The 17,721-nt window shown below is 59.7% G+C and overlaps 2 protein-coding genes across 8 annotated transcripts in view; both read right to left on the bottom strand.

The window, feature by feature from the left end:
• Piezo1 (piezo type mechanosensitive ion channel component 1) overlaps positions 1-13,645 on the bottom strand; it is a 49,034-nt gene extending 35,389 nt beyond the window's left edge. For all 7 annotated transcript variants that reach the window (XM_023705177.1, XM_023705182.1, XM_023705180.1 and 4 more), the window contains exon 1: positions 13,427-13,645. In XM_023705177.1, coding sequence (XP_023560945.1) covers positions 13,427-13,490 — 64 coding nt within the window. In that variant the 5' untranslated portion in view covers positions 13,491-13,645. The remainder of the gene's footprint in view (positions 1-13,426) is intronic.
• The window catches only part of Galns (galactosamine (N-acetyl)-6-sulfatase), a 51,835-nt gene continuing 39,483 nt past the window's right edge, over positions 5,370-17,721 (bottom strand). Inside the window, exons 16-17 of the transcript XR_002818888.1 lie at positions 17,169-17,175; positions 5,370-5,380 (exon numbers count right to left, since the gene is read on the bottom strand). The gene's annotated coding sequence lies outside the window, so the exon portion shown is untranslated. The remainder of the gene's footprint in view (positions 5,381-17,168; positions 17,176-17,721) is intronic.

Genomic DNA, 17,721 nt, shown 5'->3' with positions numbered 1-17,721 from the left:
CCACCTCCCACTTGTCTCGCTCTTCCTCCATGTGATCCTGGCCTCAGGGGGCTGTGTGGCCGCCCAAGCCCCCCCCCCCCCCCCAGGGCTGAGGCCGCCTCCCAAGCCCAGGCCCTGGCCCCACATCCCTGGCAGCTCTGGGCCAGCCCATGAGGCTGTGCTGACTCAGCCCCGCCCAGTGACTCAGGCTCCCGGCTGGCCGTAGGCTGTGGCTCAGGCTCTGTGGCATCTGGACAGGAATGCTACCTGACCACCTGGGCAGGACCAGCAATGGGAGGGGCTGGTGCATCAGTCAAGGGGGTCACAGGGTCTCTAGGGGCTTGGAAGGAGACAGTGTTGGACCAAGTTCTGATCTGATGTCCCAGGCCGGGCCCTGAGGCCCCCTACCCTGCCTCAGCTTCCCCTTACAGAACAGGATTTGGGGACTCCACGGATCTCAGGGGCCAGGCACACAAGGGGTGCTATGGGATCAGGGTGCCTGGTTGGAACAGTGCCTGAGCCAGGAGGAGTAACAGGTACACACACAGTCTGCGGGTCCAGCCTGGGACACCAGATCAGCCTTTGGGCCACAAAGGACTGACTCCCTGCCCACTCAGCACGCTTGGTGCCCCAAGTTGCCCAAACACCAATCTCAGATGGGATTCACTCTAAGCTCCAAGTGGGACAACCGGAGCAGGAGGGATCCCAAATAGCCCACCACAGCCCCGGCACCAACCTGGATGGCAGTGTGGATGGCCTCCAGCGCAGGCAGCCTGCACTCCCAACCACAACAGCCTGTTCCTTAAAGCCAGCAGGGAGATGAACGCAGACAGACATAAGCAGTGGATGTAGGCGGGGACCCCCAGGAGTCCCATGAGTTGGGCCAGCCTAAGCCCTTTTAGCCCCCCTACTGCTGGAAACAGCAGTGTGGTGACAGGTAAGGCGGGTAAGGGGCCCCAGGACCAGGAAATTTAACGTGCTCATGAAGTGGCCGAGAGAAAACACGGCAACCCGCTCCAAACAGCTAGGCTGGTGGGCTCAGCCCAGCCCACCTGGAGACAGCGGCCACCCGAAGGTCACCAACTCCGTGGGGTGCAACCTGGGCCCCAGAGGGCAGGAGCAGCCTCAGCTTCCACTTCCACAAGAGTGTGGGGCTAGCTCATGGAGCACTCTCGTGCCTTCTTTCGTTCCCAAGTCTCTCAGGTGCAGAGGATGACAGTGTCATCCAGCTCGGCTGTCTCTGGGGTGTCTTGGGCTTCAGGGGACAGACTGACTAGTTCAGCTGGTGTCTGCTCATCCCCCCACAATCCTCACAGAAGAGTCCCCTCAGGAAGGAGCCATTCATGCTCTGGAATTTTATCCGGCTCATTGCCAAGTCAGCTTGGGCCTGCACTGTGGGCTATGTGGGGCGGAATGGACAGAGCACCCCTTAAGTGCATGGTTGCCTGGGCCAGACCCTGTGTCTGCAGAAGGCTCAGCGTGGCTTGGGGACCATAGCGGGGGTGGTTTGAGCTCCAGGGACTCAAGAGCCCTGCTTCCCGGGCAAGCCAGGACAGGGAGCTGCCGCCTCTCCCCTCACTCCCTGCTCGCTTCACAGCTCTGCACTGGCGAGGGGTGACAGAGACATGGAAGCCCAGCAGTCTTCCTGGAAACCCACTCCTTCTGTGTCCCTACACCCTGGGGTGCCACCAGCTCTCAGCCACTGGGCAGGCATCATGCTTGCAGGACAAGCCTAGTCACCCTCGGCCATGCAGGAGAAAGGACGGTGCAGGCACAATGGTCCCCACAAGTCGGGGCCACCCAGCCAGGAGAGGCAGCCCCAATGGGCCCCATGCCAGCCCTCCTCAGGACTGAGACCTACAGGGAAGGAAATGAGGGGATCCCACTGAGCCCCAGAAGATGCTCCCTGTGGCACTCACTGTCCATAGAGCTGCTCAGCATTGGACAGCAAGACTCTCAGATGGCCAGGGACCCCCACACGGGGGCTCACGGCCTCCCAGGCCCAGGCCGAGGCCCCATGACACTTGGAGCCTGAGGACACCGAGGCTCCCGGCAGGTACTGCTCACAGACCTTGGGGGCAGAGGCCTGAGGGGTCTCAGGGCCCCAACCTACATTCCTGTGGGTGTCCTCAGAATGGCCTGTCCCTCAAGGCCTGGGCAGGGACCAGGCTCCTGCTCTGCCAGGCACAGCACTTGGCATGGCTTGGCCGTCAGCAATGCCTGTGGCCTGCACCACCCCTGCTGGTGGCAGGTCCCCCTGGGGCACACTGGCTCTGGCTCCAGGCTGAAGAGACAGATTAAGTAGCCACTTAAGAACAGAGAGGACTGTGCCCTGCTGGGGGTGGGGGTAGGGACCGGACCATCCTGGCCCAGGGCTGCATGTCCAGTTCCTGGAAAAAGAGCAAGAGAAACGATGGCCCTGGCTGCCCCTCACCCACCACATCCTGTTTTCATGGAAAATTAATCTAATTCCTCACAGTGAAGTGCGAGGCAGGCATCCCAGGGGCTCCAGAGCCCTGCTGGTGGCCTTCACAGAGCTCCCCTCGGCCTCAGCAGAGCAGCCCCTCCCCCAACCCCGACACCTCCATCTTGGCCACTGTACTGGGGGGCCCAGATCAATGCACCCCTTTCTGGCAGCAAGGGACTGGCTGGCTCTCGACTGCTACACTCCTGAAACTCGACCAGACCTTGTCCACAGGGCCTGGGAAGCCGGCAGCACTGTGCCCGCCCTCTGGGCTCTCTGGGCATCGTTTTCCTTGTCTGTGCAGTGGGGACATCATTACTGCTACTTGTAGGCTTCCATGTGAGAACCTGCATAACGCAAGGCTACTGGCAAAGTCATGGGGCAGTTTTAATGACATGAAGGCAGACCAGCCTGGTAGCACGGGCCTGTCATTGTGCACTCTGGCAGGCTGAGGCAGGGGGTGGCAAGTGAGTGCCCTGCCTCGTAATCCAAGGACTTAGCAAGATCCAACCTCAAAATGAAAAGGGGCTGTGGACACTTTTGCTGGAGCAAAGGCCCAACATAGGGGATGAGCAGGCAGGAAAACCAGTCTTCCCCAGTGCCCGGGGCCAGGGGCGGCCTGTGCTGAGTCCCTGCACAGCAATGCAGACACCAAGTTCCAGGGTAAATCCCAATCCATTCTCCACTGAACTGGACCCTGAGATGTCTCCAGGCCTCCTGGGCACCCCTAAAGGGTCACTCCCAAGGGTCAGGGCCGCATGGGAGAGACAAGGCCTAAGGTCCAGGGACCAGGTAACCTGGTGGCCCCCTGGGCAGAAGCAGGACCTGACATGTCATCCCAGTGTGGCCATGACAGGAAACAGGTGAGGGCTAGGGCAGCCAGCAATGAGCAGATCCCCTGGGCCAAGCAGGTGGGGTGGAGGAGCTGCTTCTTGGGGTGCTGGGGTCCCCAGCACTGACCAGGAGAGCTCTGCGTGGTTACTGACGACTCTCAGCCCATAGCCAGGATTCCTGGTGGGGGACTGATGTTCCTAGGCATCCCCCAAAGGGCTAGGGTTTCATTCACGCCCACCGCCCTCCTGAAGGGGCTGGTTGGCTTAGGCAAGGACAGATGCCCAGCAGAGCCCCGCAGGTCCTGATCTGCATGATCCCCTGCCAGGCTGCCTAGAAGTGGGGAGCCTGCCCCAGGTCATCCTAGCTAAAGCCTGGAAGGCCACCAGTGTGCTACACCAGGAACCTCTGTGCTCTGAGATTCCAGGTTGTGGGACACAGTTGCCCTGCTACACTGTCCCTCTGCCAGGTGGCCCACAGGGCCAGGCCCTTGGGCTTGGGCACTTGAGACTCAGCCCATACCCTGCTCCTCACCCAGAGGCTACAGGAGCTCAAGGGTGAGACAGGGTGACTGCAGACGGCCTTGTGTTGAGCCAGGCCTGTGAGGCCTATTACCTTTGCTCTTGGCTGGCCAGCTGTCTGCAAAAGCTGCAGGCTGGGCTGGGCTGGGCAGGTGCTCACTGCACAGCGCCTCATGGTTAAGAAATGGGGGCAGGAAAGGCCCCACCAACAGGCGCAGTCATAGGGCTGGACGTCTGCTTTCTGGACGCCGGATGAGAGCCAGACCCTCTTTTCTTTTTTTTTTTTTTTTTTTTTTATTTATGTGTGTGTGTGTGTGTGTGTGTGTGTGTGTGTGTGTGGTCAGCTCAGCACACCAGGGGGCGGGGCTGGCTGGCATGTGGTGCTGGGGGACTGAACTGCGGTCCCTGTGCTTTGCTAAGCTTGTTCTAAGTAGGTGCTTTAGACCACTGAGCCATCTCACCAGTCCCGCTCTTTTCTTTTTGAGACAGGGTCTCACTATGCAGTTCAGATTGACCTCAAGCTCACTTAGTAGCTCAGGTTGGTCTCAAACTTGCAATGATCCTCCTGCCTCAGCCTCCTGAGTACTGGGATTACAGGCGTGTGCTACCATGCCCGCCCCCCCAGACCCATTTCTAAAGAGGAAGGTTCAAGGCTCAGAGAGGCAGCACCACTTGCCCCAGGGGCCCAGCAGCAGAGCCAGCAGGAAGCTGAGAGGAGAAAGGTGAAAACCCAAAGCTGCCTCCTCCTGGGATGCAGGCTGCCCAGCCCTGCAGGGCCAGGGATGCAGTTATGTTCACCCCAACTTCTTGGCCTCCATCCTGGATGCCAGCTAGCACCCGCACCCTGTGCTCAGACTGGCAAGGCTTTTAGGTGGTTGAAACCACGACTCTCAGGCACAAGCAGCCAATGACAGGGTAGGCCAGTACCCTGTGCATAGCAGGTGGGTGGGAAAAGCAGCAAAGTCACACAGGGGCACAGGAGAGCCACACTTGGCTTCCCTGTCCCAAGACAGGTCCCGTCTCCTCCAGGTCCTCTGTCAGCCTCACCTGCCAGGGAGGAGGACCTCAGAGGCCCACGCAGATAGCAGACGGGTTCAGTCACTTTGGAACCAGCATCGGGCCCACCAGCCCCAAAGCTTGGGAGCTGGGGCCACTGTCCCTAGAAGGGGCTGTGGCTGGCTTCCCGTCCACCATGACTTCCTCCTGCCAGCCCCAAGGCCAAGGTGTCTGTCTCTGACTGAGCTGCCTCCTCAGCACACAGGACAGGCAGGGAGGCCAGGCTGCAGGAGACAGATGCAGGAGGATTCCCCACTGTGGCCCCTTGCCTGAGCCTGACCTTACACAGTCACAGCCACCAAGGCCTAGGAGCTGAGAGCAGAGGCTGGGAAGGACCAGAGAAAGGCATGGCGGGCCAGGAGAGAGGCTGACACATCACGCCAGCACGCATAGGGCTGCCTCAGCACTGCTCACACTCGCTAAGCTCACGCTCTGGGAGGTAACACTGGCTGCAGCGAGGAAATGGAGGCAGGCAGGCGACCCCTGCACAGGTCACAGAACAAACAGCGTGGGCCTGCACCCCTGCTCCCTGGGGAGGCCACCCGCCCAGTTCCCTGCCACGTCTCATCCTTCCACATGGCCCAATGGTGCCACCACCCATCCCAGAACCTCAGCCATCATCACTGACCACCACCCACTCCCGCAGTTGCTCAGGGCCCCCTGCACTGAGAAGCCACCCTAGCTCCTGACCTTAGTGACGGACCCGGCCTCTCCTCGGCCTGGAAGGTCTACACACACTGGTTAGCAGCCTGGCCACTGGATCCCTCAACCCACACCTCCCCCAGCACCTAAGAGGACACGAAGCACCAGACACTGCTAGTGCCAGAAGACCGCCCCTTCCAACTGGCAACTGGGCTTGGAATTCATCTGGGGACGAGCATGAGAGGGGGCTGGGCTGGGAACAGCCTGGCCCAAGGGGCTGGAGACAAGGGCCTTGCAGGCGCTCTGGGGCCAGCGTTTGGGATAGAGGACACAGAGGCCCTGGGGAGCTAGGCTGGCTAGCTAGCTGTGGGGAGGGTGGCAGGGCAGAGGGCAGAGGTGGGGTGCACCTGCTCTAAAATAGCTCCATTAAGACAATGGGCTGGGCATGGGGGCACATGCCGGGAAACTCACACTCTGGGAGGCTGAAGCAGGAGGATGCCTAGTCCTAGCCCAGCCTAAGCAATCTAGCAATTCAGTGAGGCCCTGCCTCAAAAAATGTTACAAAGGCTTTTGTCAAAAATGTAGCTCACGGGCTGGTGAGATGGCTCAGTGGTCTAAAGCACCTACTTAGAACAAGCTTAACAAAGCACAGGGACCATGGTTCAATCCCCCAGCACCACATGCCAGCCAGCCCCGCCCCCTGGTGGGCTGAGCTGGCCACACACACACACACACACACACACACACACACATAAATAAATAAATAAAATTTATTAAAAAAAAAAATGTAGCTCACTGTGAAGGCTTTGTGGCTGATCTCTGGTACCACAGGGGAAAAAGAAGAAAAGAGACAAATGACCCAATTTTTAAAATATCTGGAAGACCTCACAGGTCTTGACCTCGGCCAGCACCAGGTAAGCAGTTCTGAGGCCACAAGGGGGCTGGAGGGCGGGAGAACCCCATCCCCCACGCAGGGGCATGACCCTCCACCTTGCGCCCTCAGGAGCCTGCAGAACACAGGTGCGTGTCCAGGGAGACAGGGCTGACCCCACAGAGGCACTCGGTCTCCAGTGGGCAGGGAGCACTAGGCGAGGCACAGCTGCATGGCAAATCCCAAGTGGGCAGAGAAAAAAAACAACAGGCAGCATGACACACACCGGGAGCCCAGCACTCGGGAGGCTACAGCAGGAGGATCACCGCAAATTCAAGGCCAGCCTGGGCTACACGAGACCCCGTCTCAGAAAGCAAAAAACAAGCACAAATAAAGAATAAATGATACCCCCCATACACACATCTGAGGCCACCCATCTTGTTTCTTGGTGACACTTGTGCAGACACTGGGCTCCATGTGTGCTCACAGCAGAGCTCTTCTGCAGACCCAGTGCCCAGGTGGCCTGGCGCCGGCCAGGTTCTCCAGACACAGTTGTCCAGTGAATAGCAGTCACCAGGGCAGTGGTCACCTGGGCAAGGTACAGGAGTCTAGGAGGGAGGGTGAAGGGCAGAGCCAGGCAGAGGTGGCCACCAGGGCAAGGGTATGTCTGGGCCAGGGAAGCACAGCACTGCAGCGAGCCACTGGGAACAGGGTGCCCCAAGTTCAGAGCCATGTATGTGGGGCTGGCAGGGCTGGGTGAGCCCCGCTGCGCCAGACGGAAACACTATCACTCGACATGTGGACCCAAGTGGACCTGAAGAACCATCGCTGTGGGATGAGGAGCAAGACCTAGCCATGGAGCCAGTCACCCTGGACAGGGCATGGGGGATACCCAGCCCACAGGGTCACACGGCCCAGGGCAGCTCCGGGTGCAGGGTCAGGCGCCACACACAGTGGCCGGGCTCATGCCCAGCTGGAGAGCGCCTCTCCACCCTGCACTGCGGGGACCCAGCTCTCCTCTAGAGCCCAAACACCCCAGGAGGGACAGGGACAGGCAAGGGAGGTAGGTCCAGAGCTCACAGGCCTTGCACTTCGGTCGTCACCACTGTTGGCCCTTGGACAGTCCACAGAAGAAAAGAAAAATACAAACAGCTGTCAAGCCAGAGGCAATGGAGCAGCCGATCTGGCTTCCTTTTAAGCTCCCTTTAATGTGTCAGGATGACAGGCTGTGCTGAAGGGTTTTAACCATAAACAGAGATCAAACGGGTAGACACGGCCAACAGGAAGCTGGAGTGTGAAGACCTGGTTCATACAGCTGATCTTGGGGTTCCAGCTGCCACCTGCAGTTCCCAAACCTCTCCTCAAAAGGCCGCCTGAGTGGGACCTTCACCCTGTCCCCTCTACTTCATGCTGGGGTCCCGCCTAGGGCAACTTAATTTTCTAGGAGGATCTGCACAAAGTTGGCCGAAGCAGGCAGCTTCCAGGCAAGCCTGGCACACCGGGTGCCACCTGTACATCCCTCTGGGTCTGGGCGATCATGCCGGCCTCAAACTCTGCCAGAACCAGCAGACGCCCTGCGCCCGTTTTAGCTGCCCACTTGATGGCAAAGGAAACCGCAGAGGCCATGGCAGCCACTGGCCCTCTGTAGCCTGACCCTGAGGATGGAGACACGGCCCCAGCTATATATACCTGAGGAGAAAACAGTGCAGATTGGAGCCTGGTAAACAGCTGAACCCCTGCTGGGCTCTAGGAGGCCGCCTAAAAATACTCCCTATAATTATGTTATTAAAACAAACCAGAGAAATTGTCCCACCCGACTCAGCAAAGGCCCAGAATGAGGCAGGGTACATGGTCTGAGAGGTTGGGGTCCTGGGGAGGCTGGTTTGGGCCCCAGCACTAGAAGCCAGCAAGGGGTGGGGGACTCAGGAGTATACACTCTAAGGAGCCCAGGATTCCACCTCCATACGGGTCCTGGAGGAGAGGCAGGATCCTGACCCAGACTCAGGAGCAGCACCACGGAGATGGAAGGGGTGCAGGGCTTCGCCAGGACGCAGGACGCTAGGCTTGGACTGTTGCTCACGCTCAGCTGAGACCTGGACTCCAGGCTCTGCCCAAAGGCCAAGGCCTCAGAGAATGGGCTGAGGCTTAGGGCTGTGCGGGGGACTTGCAGCTTCTGGGACTGAATATTTTCATTTTTGCAATAAGTGTCAACTGGGGCGGGGGAGATAGCTCAGTGGAATAAATGCTTGCCGGGCAAGCGCAGGGTCCTGAGTTCAATCCCCGGTACTAAAAAACGTGTCAACAGAGGACTTGTAACAGGCCTGCCTGAGTTTCAGATGCCCACAGCTAAACGAGTCTGAAACCCTAAATGCAGAATGGCAGAAATGAACAATGGTACGTTCTTCCACACTTTTATTGCAGTTTGTGGTTACCAGCATTGCGTTCTATTGTTAGTCACTGTGGTCAGTCTCTGGGCCTGCCTGACGTGTAAACTGAACTCCACAGGTCCAATTGAGTGTGTAGGGAAGAGCAAACATGCAGGGCTGGCCCAGTGGAGGCTCTGCATCCCCAGGGCCCTCGGATAGGCTGGGGCATTTGCTACCACATTCCACGGCTATTCACTGAAACTGGGGCGAGGTGCCCAGCCCACTCTCTCCCTGAAGCCTGCTCTAGAGGATAGAGTGGCGGGAGCAGACTGGCTTCATCTTGCCCCACCTGACCCCACCAAGGAGATCTAGAGTCACCCCAGAAATACCCAACCACCAGGTCACCAGCGCACAATCTCAGGGGCCCTGGACGCCTTGCCATCCTCCTGCTTGGGCATGCACAGCCCCCTGCCTCTGGCCACACCGGTGGTGTCAGAGCCAACAGCAAAGGCCCAGCCCTGCCACACACCCACTGTGCTAGTGTGCCTGGCCTGGGGCCCATCAGTGACTGCTGTGGATAGCATTAATGGAAGTTTCTCCCTTGGACCAGTGTTGTTGGGGAACACTATTATGGACCTATTGGCAGGAAACCCTCTTTACACATTATGAGGGCCCCATTTTGGAGGGTGTTACTGGGAACCCCTCTGGAAGGTCATTTACACTTCACCTCTCTGCCTCTCTGGGCTCTGCACAGGAAGAACTGTCAGGTCTGGTGAGAGGGGCTCTTAAGCCTGGGCTCCCATTCACACCATCATCCTCCAACAGACTGGGTTCTTGGCTGCCAGCCAGAGCGCCATCCCAGGAGACCCAGGCGAGGAGACCCTGAACACATCTGCAGATGCAGAATGGGCCATCCACGTGCACAGGGGTCCAGACCAGCCTTGTGTGCAGGCAGCTGGGTTGCCTCACGCCCCCCCCGAGACACCCATGTGCCCCAGGGACCAGGCAGTGGGTGGCTGCCTTCTGTTTGGTCCCCCAGAGCCAGACCTGGCCACAGACCACCAGTGCCTGGCCAGGAGTGAACACAGCTGGGAAGGCGCCCGTGCTCTGGCCTGGGACTGTGGAAGAAGGGCCTGCCTGTCCACACCCACAGCACCAGCTGTGGCGTGAGAGCCACTGCCTGAGACCAGAGATCAGAGGCCTGCAAGCCTTTAAAGCTTTTATGGTCTCGTTTGCTAGTAGGATACTAAAGCCCAGAAGAGGCCCAGGCTGGGCAGTTTCAGAGTACACACAGAGGCCGTGGCCCCGGGTGCCCGAACCTCCACCCAGGTTGCTCCCACTCTGCCACGTCCTCCCTGACCTTCTGCCCCGGGCACCACCCCACGGGTCCATCTGCCAGGGAGGTGTGGACTAACCTGCCCTACCTGGATGGGAAGCCCTGTCCTCATGTTGTCCCCTCCCACCTGGTGACTCCAGCTGGTGAGGTACTGCACCCCATAGATTCCCGGGCAGCTGCTGTCGCGCTGATGGGACTCCAAGGTCACAGGCAGGACAGAAAGCAGGTGAGGAAGATGGGGTCCTGGCCCCATTCAACTCAGGCTGCAGGGGACCCAGGCTGAGACATTTTCGGCTGCACCAGAGCAGGCAACCTGGTCAATATTGCGGCCCAAAGAGAAACAGAACAGGCTGAGCCTGCTGTGCCCAGAGGAGCGAGCAGGACACCCGTGCCACTGTCTGCTGCACACTAGTGACTGGGTTCTGCACGATGAAACACAGACTGCTTTAATACTTGTCTGTCTGTCTGCCCCAATGTCTTGTATTTCTTGAACAGAGGACAGAGGCCTGGGAGACTCAGTGTCAGGGTCCTTAGGGAACACACACTGGCAATCCCAGCTCTCTAGGAAGCTGAGGCAAGAGGAGCACAAGTCCTGGCCCATCCTGGGAAGCTTAGTGATACCACAGCTCAAAAATTAAAAAGGGTTGGGGAGGCGCGCACGCGCGCGCACGCACACACACACACACACACACAGCCATCTTCCTCTCAGTCAGCCCCAAGAGGAAATTTGGTGCTGTGTCAATACAGGAGACCCGCCCAGGAAGCAGCCCAGGCCGGACCTGCATCAGCACCAGCACCTCCGCCCAGCCCACTTCCTCTGCAGGATCAGCTCAGGATCCCTACGCCAGTGACCACCATGGGGAAGCTGTGGCCACCCAGCCCCAGCTCCCCTGAACACACATATACACACTTGTGTGCTCACACACTCACCGTCCTGCTTCCTCATGGTCTCTGCAGCCCAGCACAGAGGCCAAGAAGCTGCTGCTCAGCAGGGAGCCCCTAGGACCCACAGGGAAGTGGGACTCAGCCCAGCTCTGCGGCTGCCAGGTTCTGACACTGAGACTCAGGTTGGCCATCAGCAAACTCTATCCCCTGCGAGCCTCCACCATCCCTGCTGCCAGGCTGGCCTCTTTTCTTGTTCCCAGACAAGGCAGACTGGACTGTGAGGGACTGTGACATGCCACTGTGGCTCCAAGGACCCCTTCCTGCCAGCACTGCCCAATACACAGTTATGGTGAAATGCTCCCCAAGAAGGATCTGTCCCTGTGCAAACAGTGACACATGGCAGTGACAGTCAGGCCCAGGTGCCACTGAGCATGTCTGCAGTGGGCGTGCCCCAGCCCTGCTGCGATTGTCCCATCAGCAGAAGCCATGGTGGCCAACCACTGTGTCTCCCACAGTCATCAGAACTGCCCTGTGTCACCACCTGGCTCCTGCTGTGCCAGGGCTGATGTGTAGGCTCTGGCTGCCCTGTCAGGCCAGAATCAGGAGGTACGGTCCTGCCTATCCACACACAACATCCTGTCCAGGCGGCTCTAGAGGCTTCCAGCTGTGTCCTCATCCCCCAGGGCTTGGGACAAGGGAGGCCAGTCACTGTGCTGGGTTGGGGGTGGGGCTGTGCTCTGCCCGGCTTTGCAGGTAGCAATCCAGGATGAGGGAGGAAGGGAGGGCGGGAGGGCGACTCAAGTTTCCCCCAGGCCGGAGCCACCCAGCCACCGGGGTTTCCAGACCACAAGAGTGAGGGAGGAGACCTCCACCCAGGCAGGCATCAGCCCGCCTCTCAGGAGCCGCCTAGGCCCCGAAGCTTTCTGGTGTCCCAGGCAGGGCTCCAGGTGCCTCCAGAGCTGGAGGAGAAATGGTGAGGGCTGGCCCCCACGCTGGGGCCAGGGCAGGGCGTGGCAGGGGCACCGCGTTTCGCAAACTATTTGGGGGCAGCATTCCATTCGAGGAAAGCACAGGCCTTAGTCATCAGTATTTTCCGAAGGCTCCCCAGGTGACTAACACACAGCTGGGTGTGAAACCCGCCCCTGGGGAGATCTGGGGGGCCCCCAAGGGGGTCGGGCCCCAGTCTCCTACCCAACTGGCCGAAGAGGGCCGTCAGAAGCTGGGGCCGCACCCACATCCTGGCTACCAGCCTGCTGTGGCCTCACCGCCTGTTTTGGTGCCACCCACTTGCTTGGGATGGATTTTACACTTTTAATGGCTGGAAAAAATATCAGGAGGTCTTGTAATGTGAAAACATTTCCATCCGGGCAACACTGCCCCAGGACTGGCGCGGTGAGGGAAGCCCCCCCGGAAGAGGCCCTTCTTCCGCGCCTGCGAAGGAGCTTCCCGTCCCTGAACCTGGCGCCTGCCTCCAGCAGGCAGGTGAGCAGGACTCGCCTCCCGCCCCCTCTTTGGCAGCTCCCAGACCTTAGCCAGAGCGTGGGGCAGTCCCACCAGGTTGGCCTTTTCCGTTTGCACAGGCGCAGTGAAGGAAACAAGCCCTCACTGTGAGCCCGCTGACCGGTCAGCGCGGTCCACGCTGGACTGAGGCACCAGGATGTCCCCCAAGTCCCTCCTTTTCAACCTCAATGGTTTTCTCGATTCCTGCCTTGAAATTTTTCCGAGTCTCACTCCAGCTGAGCTGAAATCTGTCGAGAGGCCACAGCGAGGCCCGCGCTGGTCCCCACGTCCCTGGAGCCCAGAATAGGGAGGGCTGTGGCTCCCACAAGCTGCAGAGGCCCGCGAAGAGTGGGAGGAGGACCCACCGCGGACAGAGCACACCCCGCTCTTCCCCGCACTTCAGCCACATGCGGAGGGAACTGGCTGTCGGGGCGGGAGGGTCAGCGCCTGTCCCAGGCTGTGCCGGGCACTGGAGGCAGGGACGGGTGCGGGCTCGAGGCTTTGCTGGCCGGCAGGGACGCAGGCGCCGGGGGTCGGGGCTCCCAGCTCCCACCCCGGCCAAGCATCCTGGCAGGGCCTCTGCTTGGGGCCCGGGCACAGGCCTACACAACCCCTTGGAGCCCGCCCAAGTAGGACAGAAGGAGGTGGAACCCCTACAACTTTTCCAAAGCGAAGAGGCTGCCGCCCACTCGGCCTGCGGAGGCCTGAGCTACGTGAGTTCTGCTAGGAAAACTCCAAATTAAACGGCTCCAGCCAGGAAGCCGCCTTTTCTCCCAGATCTGTCAGGAAGTCATGATGCAAGTTTGCGCTTTTTTTTCTCTTCAACACGAAAAGAGGAAAGAGAGATCGGCGCTCCCTTCCCCAGCACGGCCCTTCCCCGAGCGCACGCCCCGCCCGCGCCCTCGCGTTGGAATGCGCGCCCCGACCCTGCGCGCTCCGGCGGGACTGGGCAGGAGAGGCCGGCCCCGCACTCACCCGCCAACAGCGAGCCGGGCAGCAACAGCCAGTAGAGCACGGCGCCGAGCACGTGCGGCTCCATGGGGCCGAGGTCGCCGCCGGCTACGGGTGCGAGCGGGCGCTCGGGACCCTGCGCGCCATGGCGCGGGACAGCGGGACGCACGTGGGGCAGCGGCCGCGGCCGGGGCGCCTCCTCCTCCTCTTTCTCTTGCTCCTCCCGCTGCCGTCCGGCTGTAAGCCGGCTGGGCGCACTCTGGCTCGGCGCTCCCGCCTGCTGCCCGAGGGCCTTATAAGCCTGGCCCGCCCTCCCAGTCCCGCCCCGCGCTCCCCACGGCCGGCGCCGGCCCCCCGCCCGCCCCATCAGGCGCGGGCCCTGACGCCCCTGCGGAGAGAGTGCTGGGTTCGATCGTTTGCCCTTCGACCCGAGTTTGGAGACGGGAGCATGAACACGCAGATTCCCCGAGCCCACTGCTCCCACTCGCAAGTGCGCCCCGCGTGGCCCTTTCGCTTTGATCTCTACCTGCTAGGATGCAGCGCCCCCTGGGGACGGTGGGTGTCTTGGGGTTCCCGCCTGACAGGCGGCAGCAGCGGCCAGCCCTAGTGGAGGACGTGGAACAGCTCACCACCACCCTGCTGAGTCTAGTGAGCTGGGGCTTAGGTTTGATCTCTTTTTTCTTTCTTTCTTTTTCTTTTTTTTTTTTTTTAAAGGTATTTATTTATTTATTTATTTATTTAGTGTGTGTGTGTGTGTGTGTGTGTGTGTGGCCAGCTCAGCCCACCAGGGGGCGCGGTTGGCTGGCATGTGGTGCTGGGGGATTGAACTGCGGTCCCTGTGCTCTGCCAAGCCTGTTCCAAGTAGGTGCTTTAGACCACTGAGCCATCTCACCAGCCCCTCTTTTTCTTTTTCTTTCTTTTTTTTTTTTTTTTTTTTGGCTGAACCGAGCATTGAACTCAGGCCCTTGTGCTTGCAAGGAAGCACTTATTCCACCGAACGATCTCCCTGGCCCCAAGATGATTGATCTCTTTTCTTGGGGCAGTGGTAACTGCTGTTCCAGCCCAGCACCTGTTGACCCCTCCGGTGAAGAGGCCCTGTCTGAGTCCATCCCTCCTGGGCCATCAAAGTTTGGCTTCATCCAGCCTGGAAGTGGCAGGCAGGGACAGGCAGAAGGGGGTGGGACCAGCCACGGGTGGAAAGGGGCTTCGAGGACCAGCAGAGGTGGCCAGCTGACGCAAGCCCAGGCCTGCCAGCCTTTTTTTTTTTTTTTTTTTTTTAATTAGTGCTTTAGACCGCTGAGCTATATTCCCCCCCCCAGCCTTTTTCTTTTTCTTTTTTTAAAAATTTTTATTTATTTATGTGTGTGTGTGGCCAGCTCAGCCCACCAGGGGGCGGGGCTGGCTGGCATGTGGTGCTGGGGGATTGAACCGGGGTCCCTGTGCTTTGCTAAGCTTGTTCTAAGTAGGTGCTTTAGACCACTGAGTCATCTCTCCAGTCCCCCCCCCCAGCCTTTTTCAAAAGCCAGAGACGCAGACCTCCATGGGAAGTCGTTTCCACGCTGGCCAGCTCCCTCCCCAAAAGCGAAAGCGACGTTCACCATTCACCACAAAGTGAGGAGGATGTCTCAGCACACCCTGCAGATGCTCTTCAAAGGTGGGGAATGTGTGTGTCCAGAGATTGTTGGAGAGCAGAGTGTGTATAACTCTCCGCCCACAGGAGCAGTCAGATAAGTGAAGAGTATCTTGCAGTGCAGTGCTGAGCAGCAGCTACAGAGCACTGAGCCTCTGCCTCCGAGATACAATGTTTGGGCCCAGTAAGCCTGGCCTCCCTGCAGCCCCCGTCCGTCCGCCTGCTAGGCGCCTCTGCCCAAGCCGCCTTCCTGGCTTCAGTCTGCAGTGCATGAGCACCTTGTCCACAAGACAAACCTAGCAACACAGGGCACGACCTTGTCTCTCTGGGCTGTAACCGGCAACAAGCCAGGACTGGGGGCTCCTGGGGTCCTGGCTTAGGTGCACCCCAAGGCCACCCCACCACTTGGTGCTTCCACAGAGGTTGGAGTCCAAGCAGAGCTCAACTGCAGCCACCGGCACAGCTGTGCTCCCAGACTCGGCCACAGCAGCTGCGCCACGCCCACCATAGCCCCCTGCCCCAGGCACCCGCCCAGGACTCTGCTCACCAGGAGGCAGAGGTGCCCACTTAGCAAGGCCCTGGAAACTGGTCAGTGGAAGCTGGGGACGTGTCTGTACTGAGCCGCAGTGCACACCAGCATGGTAGAGCCAGCCAGCCAGGATGTCCTCCCAGGCTGGCCCGACCTCCAGGGTGCGGCTCGTGGCAGGGTGCTGGCCTGGTGCACCCGGCCCCAGGTTTGAGAGAGCAGTGGATCGTCCAGGTGGTGCAGGAAGAGGAGCTGCTCCCCTGGGACACACCGGTCCTCCATCTGGCTGTCCTAGGAGCTGCCCCTTGTCCTGTCCCTGGCTGGGCGGCCAGGTGGACCTCACTGTTATCAGAGGAAACTGCAGGACGGGCAAGGCCACGGGCAGCAGAGCTTTGGTGCGGTGTGGCAGGAGCACAATGGCCTCTGGCCTTTCTGCCCATAAAAGAGGGAGAGCACCGGGCACTTGTGGCCTGCTGTGTAAGTTGTATGGTGTGATGCCCCTGAGCCCACAGCCCAGCCTCCCTCTGGGGACCCGTGGGGCTCAGCACGGGGATGTGCAGCGTTCCTTGCCGAGACTCCAGGTCCACTTGTCCCAGCAGGAAGATGGCTGGTGTGGCGACATGCGCCTGTAACTGCAGCACTCAGGAGGCTGAGACAGCAGGGTTGCTGTGCATTTGATGCCAGCCTGAACTACACAGAAGCCACCAAAACCCCCAAATAATAACACCTTTCAGGACGCATACCAGGCATGGACATCATTTATTGGGCAGAAATTAAAACTTACAGGAGGTGGAGAGGTGCCTGGCCCTGTGCCTGTTGCCCCCAGACCTCAGCAGCCAAGTCCCGCCCTTCTCCAGGTCCTGGCCAGGAGGCTCCAGCCATATCCCCAGGCTTTATTTCTTAGGTGGAAACAAGGGTTCACCAAGTTGCCCGGGCTGGCCCCAAACTTGCACCCTCTTCTGCCCTGGCTGCTATCATAGGCCTATGCCCATGTCTGGCTTAGCTCCCCTGAGAGTCGGTATTGGCCTCTTCACCTCCTGCCACCCTGGGCTCCCGGCACAGAGCCGGCATGTAGTAAGTGCTCAGTTAACACTGAGGGGTGTGATGGTCTCATGGTCTGAGTTCTTCTGTCCTTTGGGATGTCAGCTTGGCCCTGGATGGGCGCAGACCTTCAGAGCCATCCCAGGAGGGCACCACCAGAGCAACCAGGCCCCTGAATGACCACCCGGGAGCCTGCTGCAGTGAGACGCTCTCACAGGGTTGGGGGAGTGGAGGGACCCTGGGTTGAGTGGCTGGCCTCCCAAACACCGTCTGCTGTGGCCTTGCTCCTGGGATGCGCCATTTGGAAAGCAATCCCAGGGCAGTACACATCACTTCTCAGTTACGTGTGCACCTCCAGGCACTCTTCTGGAGTCCTCGCGAATTATTCAGGGACTTCTGCCACAGAGGCGCTGGGTCCATAGGCCCAGGTGGAGCACAGGGGCAGCACGTCCAAATGCGAGGCTGTCCGCACCTTAGCTCAGCTGCCTGCTGGCCAAGCGGGGGACCCTCACGGGAGCCCTGGCGCCAGCTTCACCTACAAAGCCGGTGAGGCCAGCCCCTCCTTCTACCACGGGCCTGAGCCGTGGCCGCTGTGCTTCCTTCCGTGGTCAGTGGGGACTCTGCCCGGGAGGCTTCCCAGCTGCACGTGTAGCTTGAGCTGGCTGCGGGCCACCCCAACACGGCACCAGAGCTGATGGCTGAGCCTGAAGGGTGCTATGGTCAGGGTTCCTGCACCTCCATCGACAGCACCAGCTCACCCTGAGGGACTGGCCCCCAAATGCCTGCCCTCTCTTGTGCCTGGCTGTGCAGATCCAGTGCTAGGACTGGCCTGAGGTCCAAGTGGGCCTCTACCCTGAAGCCCCTGAGCACTCAGCCAACTGGGGACTGGACTCACAACTCTGTTCACCTCTCATGAATCTTAAACACTATTCCATCTTGGAAAACGTTTCAGTATTTTTAGAATAATTGGGGTATGTGAACCTACTTTTTGAAATGTAGAATTTATGACATGTAAATCAAGGACCAAGTGTTCCCGTAAAAAGTACAGCATCCCGCGAATGCAGACGTGCGCTGTTTGCGAGATACACTCTGCACCTCCAGGACCAAGTGACTAGCACCTAG

This window comes from Octodon degus, unplaced genomic scaffold, assembly GCF_000260255.1.
Source record: "Octodon degus isolate 3935 unplaced genomic scaffold, OctDeg1.0 scaffold00215, whole genome shotgun sequence".
NCBI lineage: Eukaryota > Metazoa > Chordata > Mammalia > Rodentia > Octodontidae > Octodon > Octodon degus.
Note: the sequence above shows the minus strand (reverse complement) of the source record. Positions and strands in the feature narration are given on the sequence as shown.